The 13,314-nt window shown below is 37.4% G+C and overlaps 1 protein-coding gene across 5 annotated transcripts in view; it reads right to left on the bottom strand.

The window, feature by feature from the left end:
- Positions 1-10,448, bottom strand: part of LOC148125266 (cilia- and flagella-associated protein 337-like) — a 40,804-nt gene extending 30,356 nt beyond the window's left edge. For 2 of the 5 annotated variants that reach the window (XM_087937224.1, XM_087937227.1), the window contains exons 1-5: positions 10,260-10,448; positions 4,868-5,147; positions 3,712-3,765; positions 710-793; positions 444-509 (exon numbers count right to left, since the gene is read on the bottom strand). In XM_087937224.1, coding sequence (XP_087793350.1) covers positions 444-509; positions 710-793; positions 3,712-3,765; positions 4,868-5,147; positions 10,260-10,327 — 552 coding nt within the window. In that variant the 5' untranslated portion in view covers positions 10,328-10,448. Of the gene's footprint in view, positions 1-443; positions 510-709; positions 794-3,711; positions 3,766-4,867; positions 5,148-10,259 lie in introns of those variants that run through there. The other 3 variants (XM_087937225.1, XM_087937226.1, XM_087937228.1) reach the window with 3 other exon arrangements.
- Between the last annotated feature and the right edge of the window lie 2,866 nt (positions 10,449-13,314).

The following is a 13,314-nucleotide window of genomic DNA, read 5'->3' as shown; positions in this document are numbered from 1 at the left end:
CATGCATGGTTATTCAGAACTGAATCCTTCAGTACCCAATAGGCTTATTCCCAAGCGAACATTGAGCTAAATTTTCTATCCTAAAAACATGCCACATAAAAGCTATGTAACATTTGACAAGTAATGTTACTAACCTATAGAGCGTGGTGCTATACATATTTACAGAAGGAACAAAACCTTTGTCCTTGTACTAATTTCAGTACCTCCATATACACTGTAGTGCCATTTATTTCCAACACTCTCAATCAAGTGTTTAAGCTACTTGTGTTTCAAATCGGAAACATCTGCCATTTTATTTTTATTTATTTAACACTTTTCTAATGTTGCCACAATCAAGGATACTTCTGCTAATTCACATTAAAAAAAAAGATTTCTTGTTTTGTTGAGGCCAAATGCTTGACTACATCTCATCTACTTTTCCATTAAGCAAAATATGTATGTACCCACTGAATGTTGCCTGTTGCCAAATAGTCTATTTTCATGAACAGTTTTTCCACTTCTTCATCAGTCTATAGAAAGAAAAAAATGAGCATTGAAATTTCATGAAATGCATTTTGTTGGAGCTCACTGTTCCATTCCCCCACCACCATTTGATGAAGCACCTTAGGGCAGGAAGAAAGGCATATAATTTTCCATCCCCATCCTCTTTTTACTTATAACTTTTGCTACATGTAAAAATATCCCAAGTAATTTCAAACTACTTGCTTACTGCATTATGTGATTCCACACATGTCTTTAATATGTGCTTGAAGCTTTCTGCATCCACAGATTTATGTCCACTTGTTTCCAATCCCTGGAGGCAAATAAAGCAGCAAAACGTTATTAAGCATTAGTATAGAGCAGTAGATATGGCAAAATGTTCGCTTTTAGGTTTTCAAATCCATAGTTTTGTTCTTCTGTCACTTTTTTCTTTCTTTCTGAATAATTCAAACATGAGAGCAATGTTAAATGTAAAACTAAAGTACCATAACGTCAATATTTTCTTCATCAGAAATGAGATACTGTGAAGAAATGTACAGCTGAAGAAGGAGTGGGGAAATGTTGGCAGTAGCACTGCAGCTTCCCATGGAGAAGGCAGTGCATCTCAAACAAGGGATCAAGGCAAGAGTCTGTGTAGTTCTGAACTAGGTGGGGAGGAAGGAAAAGATTCAGGGTAGCCACACCCTAGAATCTCCCAAGTATATCAATTAGGTTAGAAGTTTACAGCTTTAGTCTGGCAAGATTCTGTCTATTAGATATAAGCAAATACAGAACTGGATTCTCTATGTCGTCTTTGGGCTGAGGCCTGACAGGTACAGCAGACTTCAGGAATTCAAGAGGGATTCTGATCCACTTTCACCATAAATAAGGTGACTCTGTTTCTCTACCAAAGTTACATATCTTGGTTTCTATCTCTATTGATACTTTTACCTGCCTCAACAGCTCACTCAATAAATCATGCCATCTGATGAGAACAACTCTTGTGATCTTTATTGTTTCTGGTCCTGGATAAAAAGACATCCACTCACCTGGACCTTCTTTCCACCTGACTTGTAAAGGCCTTCAGTAAGTAGGTGGAACATTTTCTTCAGGCCTGTGGCAGATAATGAGCTGCCCCTTTTACAGCCAATGCCAAAGCAGAGAGGAAGACTCCAGTGACAGATTAATGGTTATATTAAATTTTGCTCTGTTTTTTGTAATTTTACAATAACAGAATAATAGAGTTGGAAGAGAGCCTGGAGTCTTCTAGTCCAGGGATCTCCAACCTTAGCAACTTTAAGACTGGTGGACTTTAACTCCCAGAATTCCTCAGCTAGCTCTGCTGGCTGAAGTCCACAAGTCTTAAAGTTGCCAAGGTTGGAGACCCCTGTTCTAGTCCAACCCTGCTCAAGCAGGAGACCCTATACCATTTCAGTCAAATGGTTGTCCAATCTCTTTTTGAAAGCCCCCAGTGTTGGAGCACTCACAACTTCTAGAGGCAAGTTGTTCCACTGATTAATTGTTCTCACTGTCAGGAAATTTCTCCTTAATGTTAGGTTCTTTCTCTCCTGGATTAGTTTCCATTCACTGTTTTGTGTCCTGCCGTCAGGTCCTTTGTGCAATAGATTGAACCCCTCTTCTTTGTGGCAGCCTCTTAGATATTGGAACACCACTATCATATCATTCCCTAGTCCTTCTTTTCATTAAACTAGACATACCCCAATCCCTGTAACTTTTCCTTGTATGTTTTAGCCTCCATTCCCCTAATCATCTTTGCTGCTCCCAAAGGTGCTTTTTCAAGAGGCAACTGGACTTTCTGGTTTTTCTTTGAAGACATTTCACTTCTCATTCAAGAAACTTCTTCAGCTCTGACTGGATGATGGGGAATGGAAGGATTTATATTCCTCGCAGACAGCAAGTCATTTGCATTCTTTTAGCAAGTCATTAAGGCCAACTGAAGGTTAATTTGTGTCATCAGGGTCATCTGAGTGGTGCAAATGGGTATGGAGATGTCGTATCCCTCCCCCCTCTGTTGAGAGAGGACTGTTCAATTTTGTCATAGATGGCCTCTTTGATTCTCTTCAAAGAAAATCCAGAAAGTCCAGTTGCCTCTTAAAAAAGCATCTTTGAGACGGCCATGACCTAGATGACTGAGAATCTCCATAGACATATTTGCTGCTATTCTCTGCATTCTTTCTACAAGTTCAACATTAATTGACATATTAACTCCTGAACATTTTTCACAAAGAGGAACTTATTCAGTCATGTTATACTGAGTCACTGTTATAAGATGGGCAGCAATAAGTCTCAGCTGAGAGCAGTGGAAAAAGTTGGGAGGTGACTGGAGTGAGTAGAGAGGAAAACGTATCCTAAATTTGTTTGAACTTTTTCAGCCGATTTTGTGGTAAAGGAAGGAGAAAGCCATTTTTCTTCTCTTGCATTTTATTTTCTCTGTGTTACCCAATTGGGCTTTTTTGAGTAGCTCAAGTCCTTTTGAGATTTGACCGAGCTCTAGATCGAAGAGTCATCACAAATGCACTCTGATATTTGAGCAAGACTGAAAGCAAAATTTATTAAATTAGTCATGTCTTAGTCTCCACAGTTCAATTTTGAGTAATATTTTATATTTATTTATTAAATGTATATGCCATCCAAAGTGAATACAGGTAGTCCTCAACTTACAACAGTTCATTTAGTGACCATTCAAAGTTACAATGGCACTGAAAAAAGTGACTTATGACCATTTTTGACACGTTGCAGCATCCCCATGATATAATAATAATTCAGATCCTTGGCAACTTACAAATTTACAAACACTTCAGTCCCAATTAATCTAAGTAATGTATGCTCCATCTTTGGCAAATATGAAAACAATAAAATAGCAATTCTTAATCATCATTCATCCTCTTATGCCAAGAAAACACTTGCCAGTATAGGCAATCACATACTGCAAGGATTATGTTACTTTCTTGCTTGACATACATCTTTTGACAATGAATTTTTCAAGAATGAATACTTTCGTTCATCATCACCTTGTATTAAAATCAAATCAATTCCAAAGCATAAATATTTTATATCAGACCAACATTTTTAATCAATAATGTCTTTAATCTATCTTTTCCAATGGGATCACGTCTACAAATTTTCTCAACTTAGATCCTCCCAGATATGTTGCAACTGCAACGTCAAAAATTTCCATGCAGAGATTATTATAATTACTTTGACACCAACCATTTAATAGGATGACTGTACCTGAAAGGCTGTGTATAGTTTCTGCAGCTGATCAAGTGTAATCTGCTGTTCAATCTTGCCAAGACAAAGAGCAAGATGGATTAATGCAAACATTGTATGGTACACAACTGAATTTCTGAGAGAAGTTTCTGGTTTGATGTCTTGAATCAATATTTAATATCTGCCACAAATGCATTTAGTCCTCTCTCACAGTATCAGGAAGAATATACACTCTTAAAAGGCAAGTAACAACATAAAAGTAATACATGACAACAGGATATAAATGCAAAATAAATAAACCCCCAAATGTTCAACTCTGTCCCTCTGAGCTAAGGTTTCAGATGTTTTAGAAAAATATAAAGCACCATTAATACAGAATGTATCCGAAAGGAAGTAGAATATGAGAAAATGATTTAGCAGAGAGTGAATTAAGTTTTCCTTCATTATAACAGTTTTATTATTAAAATACGAGTTCAGCAACAGAGTGGTCAACGCCTGGAATGCTCCACCCGACTCCATTGTTACAGCCTCAACCCCTCACAGCTTCAACCTCAAACTGTCTACCGTGGACATCACCCCATTCCTAAGAGGTCCTTAAAGGGGGCGTGCATAAGTGTGCCTACCGTCCCTGTCTTACTGTCCCCATTTATCTGCATTTACTTCTTTTGTTCATGTTTATGTTTATACCTGTACTTGTTATTTTGTACATGTTTGACAAACAAATAAAATAAAATAAAATTTACGTGCCTTCAGCTGGATGTATACAGATCGTCATTGAGCAACGTAGGCAACAAAACATATTTCATACCCTTGAATGGCAGGCTCAGTGTCTCCGTCCCATCCGCAAACTGATAATATTTTAAAGTAGAAAAATAAATACAGGTCCCCATATCTTTGCTTTGTATTTCAGTGGTTGGTTTTGAACAGACCGTAGTGCCAATTCTGTGGCATCTCCATGGAGACTGAAATGTATGCTAAATAACCTGTAGTCCTAAATAACCTGATAAAAACATATAGCATGACATAAAATATGTGCTTCAGTTTTCATCTGACTTCTAAGCAACTTCTAAGCAGATGATTTCTGTACAAAGGACATTTGAATAATCTTTTATATAACTCTTCAGAACCTTTAACTATGGAAAATCCTTAATAAGCTAACAAAGAGAACATGTTATACTTTGCCTTTCCAGTGGCTTCTGGAGGAATCGGCACGGTGATGAATACTTTCACTCTCTGAGATGTTTTCCATGAGTCCAATGGAGTGACTCCTTTGCTGCCGTTTCAGTAATTCCCTCACCAACCATTCTGGGGGCCTGGGAATATTCTTTTGGCCTTCTGAGAAGCTGCCAATAGAAACTGCAGAGGCAGTTTGCAATCTGGGGCCTGCTAATGAAGTCTGTGCTCTTCCAAACAGAGAGTCTTTTGTCAATGTTGGCTCTGTTAGCTCATTCAGAATGCTGTCCAAGCACAAAAACAGAAGGTGACCATGTGGGAAATGGTATTATTGTTCATTCATTATTAACCAGTTTTAGAAATAATAGTAACAAAAGGAGCAAAGTTCCAGACTGGGGTTAGAATTAATTCTCTTTGACACAATGAAACAGTGTTTTTTTTCATGCACAAATTACAATTATTCAACTAACAATTAAAGATGCCTGAGGTATTAAAAGGTGAAGTGACTTTCTAAAATTTGGACTAAAGCTGCAGATAACAAAGCCAGAAAGAATGACAGAGGAAGAAGGAAGAAAGGTTCATTCATTATGGACACTTTCTATGTCAGCAATTTCTAAGAGTTTCTGTATGTCTATTTATACAGTTTGGGAAATTATTTAATTTGTATGGATTTTTACTGGTTTATAAGAATCCTCATAACATCAAATTAAACGCATAACCTAAAAACCAACACAACATCCCAAAACCATACAAGTATGCATTAACAGTTCTACAAAAGAGCTCCAGTTTGGCTGACTACCTGAATTTTAATGGGGGGAATGAGATAAAATATTCTTAAAGATAGAATATTTCATAGATGGAAAATACAACCACATGTTATTTTATGATCCGTGTCCCTGGTCTTGCAGAACTGAGCAGAGCATGATGATTAGGTGTATGTACTCTTAACACCCTAACCTGAGATTGACTCAGGTGATCCAATTCTATCTGAAGAATATAGCTGCAAAGCCATGAGTGTTTCCTTTCCTGAAATGGCTGACCCCAATTTCTTCTGCTGTGTCCCCCAACCCATCCCAACTGAAGTGCATCTGCCTACCAACTCTCCAACCACTTGAATCTACTTGACAGGGATTGGACTTGATAACCTAAGCTCTCTTTTTCAACTCTATCATTCTTTCATTCTAAGCTAAAATAATAAAGCAGTTACATGTTTCTTAGTTTTTGTGGCACTTCAAAGCTCTTGCTCTCTTTTATTGCAGGATTAATGTGAAATCTCCTCCAGAAACTTGTGCATTTAGATCAGAGACAAGGGATTTATCTACTCTGTAATGGCTTCTGCCTGACACTGGAGTCTTCTGCTCATATGCCTAAAGATCTTCAGCTTGCAAGGCCATAATGCAGGGTATATGCAGGGTAGCATGTTTTATGTCAAGGGATCACACTTGATCTTTAAGTGACGTTCTGACAGTTATGTTTCCAGATATGATCACAACTAGGAATGGAATGATGGTGATTTAAGTGAAATAAAATTGAATTAATCATATATTTTAATGAAAAGAAGGACTAGCGGTGACATTAAAGCAGTGTTCCAATATCTCAGGGTTTGCCATAAAAAAGAAGGAGACAAGCTATTCTCCAAAGCACCTGAGGGCAGGACAAGGAGCAATAGGTGGAAACTAATAAAGGAGAGAAGCAACTAGAACTAAGGAGAAATTTCCTGATAGAACAATTAACGAGTGGAACAACTTCCCGACAGAAATTGTGAATTCTCCAACACTTGAAGTTTTTAAGAAGACATTGGGCAACCTTTTGTCTGAAATGGTAGGATTTCCTGCCAAAGAAGGGGATTGGATTAGAGGAACTTCAAGGTTCCTTCCAACTCTATTCTATTCTATTCTATTCTATTCTATTCTATTCTATTCTATTCTATCCTATCCTATCCTATCCTATCCTATCCTATTCTTGTATATGTTTGGAATTTGGAATAAGATATTATTTTGTTATATAGCAATAGCACTTAGACTTACATACCACTTTATAGTGCTTTACAGCCCTCTCTAAGTGGTTTACAGCGTCAGCATATTGCCCCTAACAATCTGGGTCCTCATTTTACCCACCTCGGAAGGATGGAAGGCTCAGTCAACCTTGAGCCTTGGTGAGATTTGATCTGCCAAATTGCAGGCAGCTGGCTGCAGCAGAAGTAGCCTGCAGGACTGCGCTCTAACCATTGCACCACCAGGGCTCATATAGAGTTAATTGGGCTATAGTTTAATAATTAAGCTACATTTTAACTAAGTTAATAATAATTTTCATGCAGATGAAATGGTGAATGACATGATCCACTTTTCTCCTGGTTTATATAAATCCCAAATTATTATTTATCATCCACTATTATACTACTCGGCTCACTCAGTTGCTTCTGCACTGTGTGTTCCTTTTTCTTTATAAAAATATCTTTACTGTACTGATCTTGATGCATGTGCACCTTCTGTCCTAAACCCATGCTATTTATCTCAACATTATCACCCTACTGAATAGAGGAGTAACTTTTCAAAAGAAAAGTTCAGTTGTTGAATTCCAAGAAGAGACATCCCTGAGCAGGCATCTCCAGGAGCTAAAAACAGATGACCCTCCTACATTTATGTAAAAGTACTTAAGCCAAGATAAATCAGAATAGGATGGGCACTTGATGTAGACGTGACTGGGAAGGGTCTATATTCCAACTGGCCCAAGAAGGGGTTCACCTAAAATCTTTTTCAGTTTTACCTACAGAAAGAATATTTGAGTATACATTCTTCTGTAATTTATATTACTTTAATAAATTACTGGCCTCTTTGCTCTATGAATATGTTTATTGTTTTGAATCCTAAATAAATCTACTGGTATCCAACTGGCCACTGGATGTCAGAACTCCTACTACTTGGGAATTTAATATTTTCCCTTCTATTACAATTGAAAATTATAATTTGTCAGTAATTTGGCTCCTTAGGATTTCTCTAAAGGCTTTGCATCTCAAATGATGTGGCAAATGTACATCTCCAGAACATTCACCTCCACTAGAAAACAATGGAACACAATGGATGGAGTATATGTTTCCTGGCTTCCCAGGTCATGTGCATTTCTTAATGGCTAAACATATGATAACAAATAAAATTATGTATAGAGGAATGGACTGAATTCTCTTTAGTTTTGATTATGGTTTCCTTAGATGAACCTTTTTAAATGCACAAGCCAGTTATCTGGCTGAAAGCCAAACTAAAAATAAATATACACTATAGCTTTGTGGTGAGTGATAGTTTTAAACACTGTTCTCATGTTTTGTTTACTCTGTAATGTTGCTTGGTTACACTTAAGCTAATTGAAAAGCTCAAGACATGATCTTCACTAAAATATCTCTGTGGTCTTTCTCTACCGGAGATTAATTATTCAAATATCCTGGAAAATACATTAAACCAAACTATATAGAAATGATTTTAAAATGGCAAAAATCTCCTTTGAGTGTCATAGACAGATCTGTATATTTTTCTTATTAATACTATCAAAGGGCTTGTCATTTACTTTTTTTTAAAGGCCCATATAATAAAATTTCTCATTCATTGTAATTAACTAAAGCACATCTGATCACAGCACTGGTAAGAATATGAACCCCTAAGGTACGATTCACATATATGTGACATAATCATTCTATATAGTTTTGTTTATTCTTGCAGATACAGTACTTAACTGGGATGGGATGGGAATGGGAAGGTAATTTTCTTATTTTATCCATATCAAAGCAACTTTGTCAGGCCTGACTGGCTCAAAGTCCTCCAATGAACTCCATTGGATATTTGGACTTAACATAGTTGAGCATGATATAACCATAGTTGAGCATGATATATTGTCTTCTATTGATTGTTGGCTAAGAATAGCTTATTGAACAAACCATGGGGTATGCAATTCTGTGAAAAGAGGAATGTGTAATGTATTTATATACAAAAGAGTAGAGGAAATCCATGTAACCTTGGAACTAAGCACATTGTATGGGCCCAACTTGAGATGTATACATCAAAACTGATTAGTTAGCCAAATTCTACAAAATATTATATTAGTAATATAACAATTCATATCAAGGTGGTTTTTGAAGGAGAAATGCTTATCCTTTTTGAAAGGCAGAGAATAATTCAAATATTAGAGGACGTTTATTTAGCCCTGTGTTAATTAAAAGAATTTGAGAAAATTACTGAACTTTTTCATCAATGAAATGGTGAAGGTTCACAGTTTTTAAAGGTAGCCATTAAATTTGCCTACTTTCTGAATAATTTTGTGAGACTGAGACTTTTCAAATAAAGAATGAATGATTAAATAAAATTCAACAACATAGACTAGTGGTGGCACAGTGGTTAGAATGCAATATTGCAGGCTAATTCAGCTCATTGCCTAGAGTTTGATCCTGACCACCTCAAGTTTGACTCAGACCTCCATCCTTCAGAGGTCGGTAAAATGACGATCCAGATTGTTGGGGGCAATAGGCTGACACTATAAACCACTTAGAGAAGGCTGTAAAGCACTGTGAAGTGGTATATAAGACTAAGTGCTATTGGTATTGTTATAGTAGTATGTTGTATGTATTGCAAGTTATCGATGGATAAGATTGTGTTACTGAATAACTGGCTCCCCCTCCCCCTCCTAGAAAATTGTGATAGATCAGGGGTGAGTGGCAGCTCACCTTTTTAAAGGGTTCTACTTATTCCTGAGTCAGAATGCCACTCCTGATTGAGATAAAATATGCAACAGAAGAAGATTTTCCTTCCTTACAAAAATGCTTTTGCTGAGATGTGTACTCTTAGCAGGAATCCTGCAAAAGTTTTGTTAAATATTAAAAATATTCCCTCTGCTCTGTGAATTTAATCACCAGCAGGTCAGAAATCTAACATGCTTTCTTTGCAGGAACACAGCGGCTTTATTCTTAAGTTCCTCCTGTGAGAGTAAGTCTTAGGTTATGCCATCAGAAAGTCCTCAGGAGACTGAATGTGATTCTAATGCACTGCATCTTCTAAAAAAAAAAAAAAGAGCTATCCTACCTAAGAAGTGTTCACACATTTCACTGAAGCTAAATCCACAGGTCAGCTGTGTATACTGAACTCCTGACGAGATAGAATTGTGGAGGAATCATTGCTAAGTAAAGAAGCCATAATACCAGGCAGAGACAATTATAATTCCTACACAAGGAGAAAAACAAACACTAAACTCGAACAGCTTGGGTTCCTTGACAACCACACAAGCATTCCAAACATGACTGCCTTTGTCAGCTGCAACTAAATCTTGTTTTGTGTGGGGAAAAAAATAAAGGTAGCACAGTGTTTCTGTTTAATGAATAGAGACATAACACCTTCCTTTCCATTATTGCCCCTTACCTGGTCAGCATGGAGGTCTCTAACTTCCCAGAAGCAGAACTTGGTCGCACTTTTTTCCTCAGAGGCATTATGGAATCTGAATCGTTGTCTTCCTAATTCCAGTGGCTGAAATCTTGCATTTGTTTTTCGTTTATAAGGCAACAGCTTGTGCTTACTTCTATTCAGGAGCCTGGAACCTGCTGTTAGGTCTGTCTGCAATGCTCAGGTTACTGCAATCTTTGCACCTCCCTTAAGTCCCCAAACATCAAAGGAGGCGAAGCTTGGGAATAGTCCTAGTTACTGGTGGAGTTGTCACATGTATTTCAGAACATGTGTCTCCAAGTTATGACAACTTTCAAGAAGAACTACAGCAAATAGTCAGATATTATTTTGGGGATTTTTTCCTCAGATTTCCCACTGCATTTGGTATGGATCAGATGGTCTCTTGATCCAGTTTTGCAACAGTTTGTTGTGTTGTGCTGTACTTCCTTCTGTTGGCTAAAGTTGGCAGGGATTGAAGTTGAACTTTAGACATGGTCTGCATAAGGGATCCAGAATGCAACATTGGACCAATGGAGGTGTCTCGGTACACTGATGTAATGATGCTAGTTCACAAACTGAAAAGATTACCTGTACGTTTCTGGGTGCAATTAAAAGTGCTGATGGTCATTTATAAACTCCTTCACAGTCTGAGCTGAGGACTGGATAACTTATGGGACCACCTCTCTCTCCCAATGGTTTCTCCCTGTCTGATTAGATCTGACAGGTTTGCATTACTTAAACAGTTTCACCAAAAAAGTGAGTTGAAAATAGGGGCCAAAAACAGAAAAATGGTGGCCACAAGGATACAATCAAAGCCCAGCCCTTTTATAGGCATTGTGACCTATGTAAAAAGAGGCAGGACTTCAGTCAATATCTGTGACTTTCATTGTGACTTTTTGGACTTTTCCCCCTCCAATGAAGGAGAAAAATAATTTTTATGCCAAGGAAAAAATACCTGTGTAAAAAAAGGCTACAAATCAGATGGTCATTTATACAAACCACATGTACACAAATCAAATGCCTGGTGAACTCAGAATCTTTTAACTGGAACACAAATATGAAAATAACTCTAAATGATTCCAGAATGTCCTTTTCTTTTTTGGGTTACACAAGACATAGGAATGTGGCTTTGAAGCCTTTCCTACTTTTCTCAAGTATTGTTTCCTGTATTTCTGATTAAACAAAAATATGTGGAGAAATTCCAAAATGATTCATGAAAGACTTCTAGACAGAATATTTCAGAAATGTAAGAGAGTAGATAATCATTTCAAGATTCTTGTACATGTTTAAATAGTTTTATAAATCTGTGTAAGAATTGCAGTGAAAAATGTAGTCAACAGTTGATCTGAAAGGCATTTGCTCTGAAAATACTCTGAACAATAATTTTAATAGAAATAACAGAGCAGAGTAACACAGTTGGAAGTGACCTGGGAGCCCAAGCAGGAGACCCTACCCCATTTTGAACAAATGTCTGTCCAATCTGTTCTTAAAAATCTCCAGTGATCACCCACAACTTCTGAAGGCAAGTCATGTAAGGAAATTTCTCCTTAATTCTAGGTTGGATTTCTTTTTGATAAGTTTCCATGTGTTACTTATCTTGTCCTAAGGCACTCTGGAGAATAGGTTTCCCCTTCTTCGTGATAACCTCTCAAATATTGGAAGACTGTTATCATGTCAACTCTAGGCCCTTCTCATTGCTAGATTAGGGTTTTCTTGCCTAAATGAAAAACCTTCCTTTTTCCACCACTGAACTGCATTTTTTTGGATAGAGCCAGAGATGGTATTCAGCAGGTTCTGACCGGTTCTGTAGAACCGGTAGCAGAAATTTTGAACAGTTCAGAGAACCAGCAAATACCACCTCTGACTGGAGATTTTACAGTATCCTTCCCCTGCCACGTCCACCAAACCATGCCCACAGAACCGGTAATAAAAAAAAATGAATCCCACCACTGGATAGGGCCCAGTGTTCAAGTCTGTCAAGATCTTTCTAGATCTCAGAGATAATGGTTAATAAGATAATCTAAAAGAGAGGATTCTGCAAGGGTACAAAATATAGTGTAGTTATATCACAGATAATAATAAAGTAGAAAATAGAAAGCATAGGTAATCAAAGTGAAAGATGAAACTGCAGGGGTGGGATTCTACCAGTTCGCACTTATTTTCTAGAACCAGTTGTTAGCATTCTAAGCAGTTCAGAGAACCGGTTGTTAGAAGAAATTACTGGCCTAATCCTGTAAGGAAGGCAGGAAGGAAACATTCTGGTGTTGCTTACAGAAACTGCCTCTCTGTTAATCCTTATTACATTCTTGGCAGGACTAGACTTCCTGTCTCAGGAACTTCTCTGGAGTTCTTTTTCCCTCTTTTGCTGGTACTTTGCTTGTGTGGAGTGACCATTCAAAGTTATAATGGCACTGAAAAAAGTGACTTATGACCATTTTTCACACTTACAACTGTTGCAGCATTCCCACAGCCATGTGAGGCCAGGCGAGGAGATGCGTGCCTCAATGTGAGTGATACTGAGTTAGCCATGCCCAGCCAATAACATAACCACCAAAACACGCCCATCAACTAAGCCATGCCCACAGAACCGGTTGTTTAAAAAATTGAAACCCATCCCTGTCTGCAAGATACATTCTAGTTAAACTTCTATTATTTTTGGTTTGAAAAGCCCAAGATAACCTGGACACATGTTTGCTCAGACCTGAATCTTTAGTTCGCTTCTTTGGCTATCTAAAAGAAACCTTTGCAGATACTGCCTTTTAAAAGACTGTTAATAACATAGATCCTCAAAAGTAATTTTACCAGAGTTAGAAAGTGCCATCTAGAGGACATCTTGGCATAGTAATTTCCAGACAGGAATTTAATCTGAATGTTCATCTGCAATTATGCCACATTCAGATTTGTTAACTTACCAAATGTATCTCAACTAGCTCTAGTTCACAGAAGTAAAACCCCAAACATTTCAACAGCAAGTATCCTATTCTGCCACTAGAGGGGAAATAAAGAGAGCAGCAAATCTAGTAGTAATTTTTTT

The sequence above is a fragment of the Pseudonaja textilis genome, chromosome 7 (genome assembly GCF_049901715.1).
Source record: "Pseudonaja textilis isolate UNSWEBS1 chromosome 7, rPseTex1.2, whole genome shotgun sequence".
Classification (NCBI taxonomy): Eukaryota; Metazoa; Chordata; class Lepidosauria; order Squamata; family Elapidae; genus Pseudonaja; species Pseudonaja textilis.
Note: the sequence above shows the minus strand (reverse complement) of the source record. Positions and strands in the feature narration are given on the sequence as shown.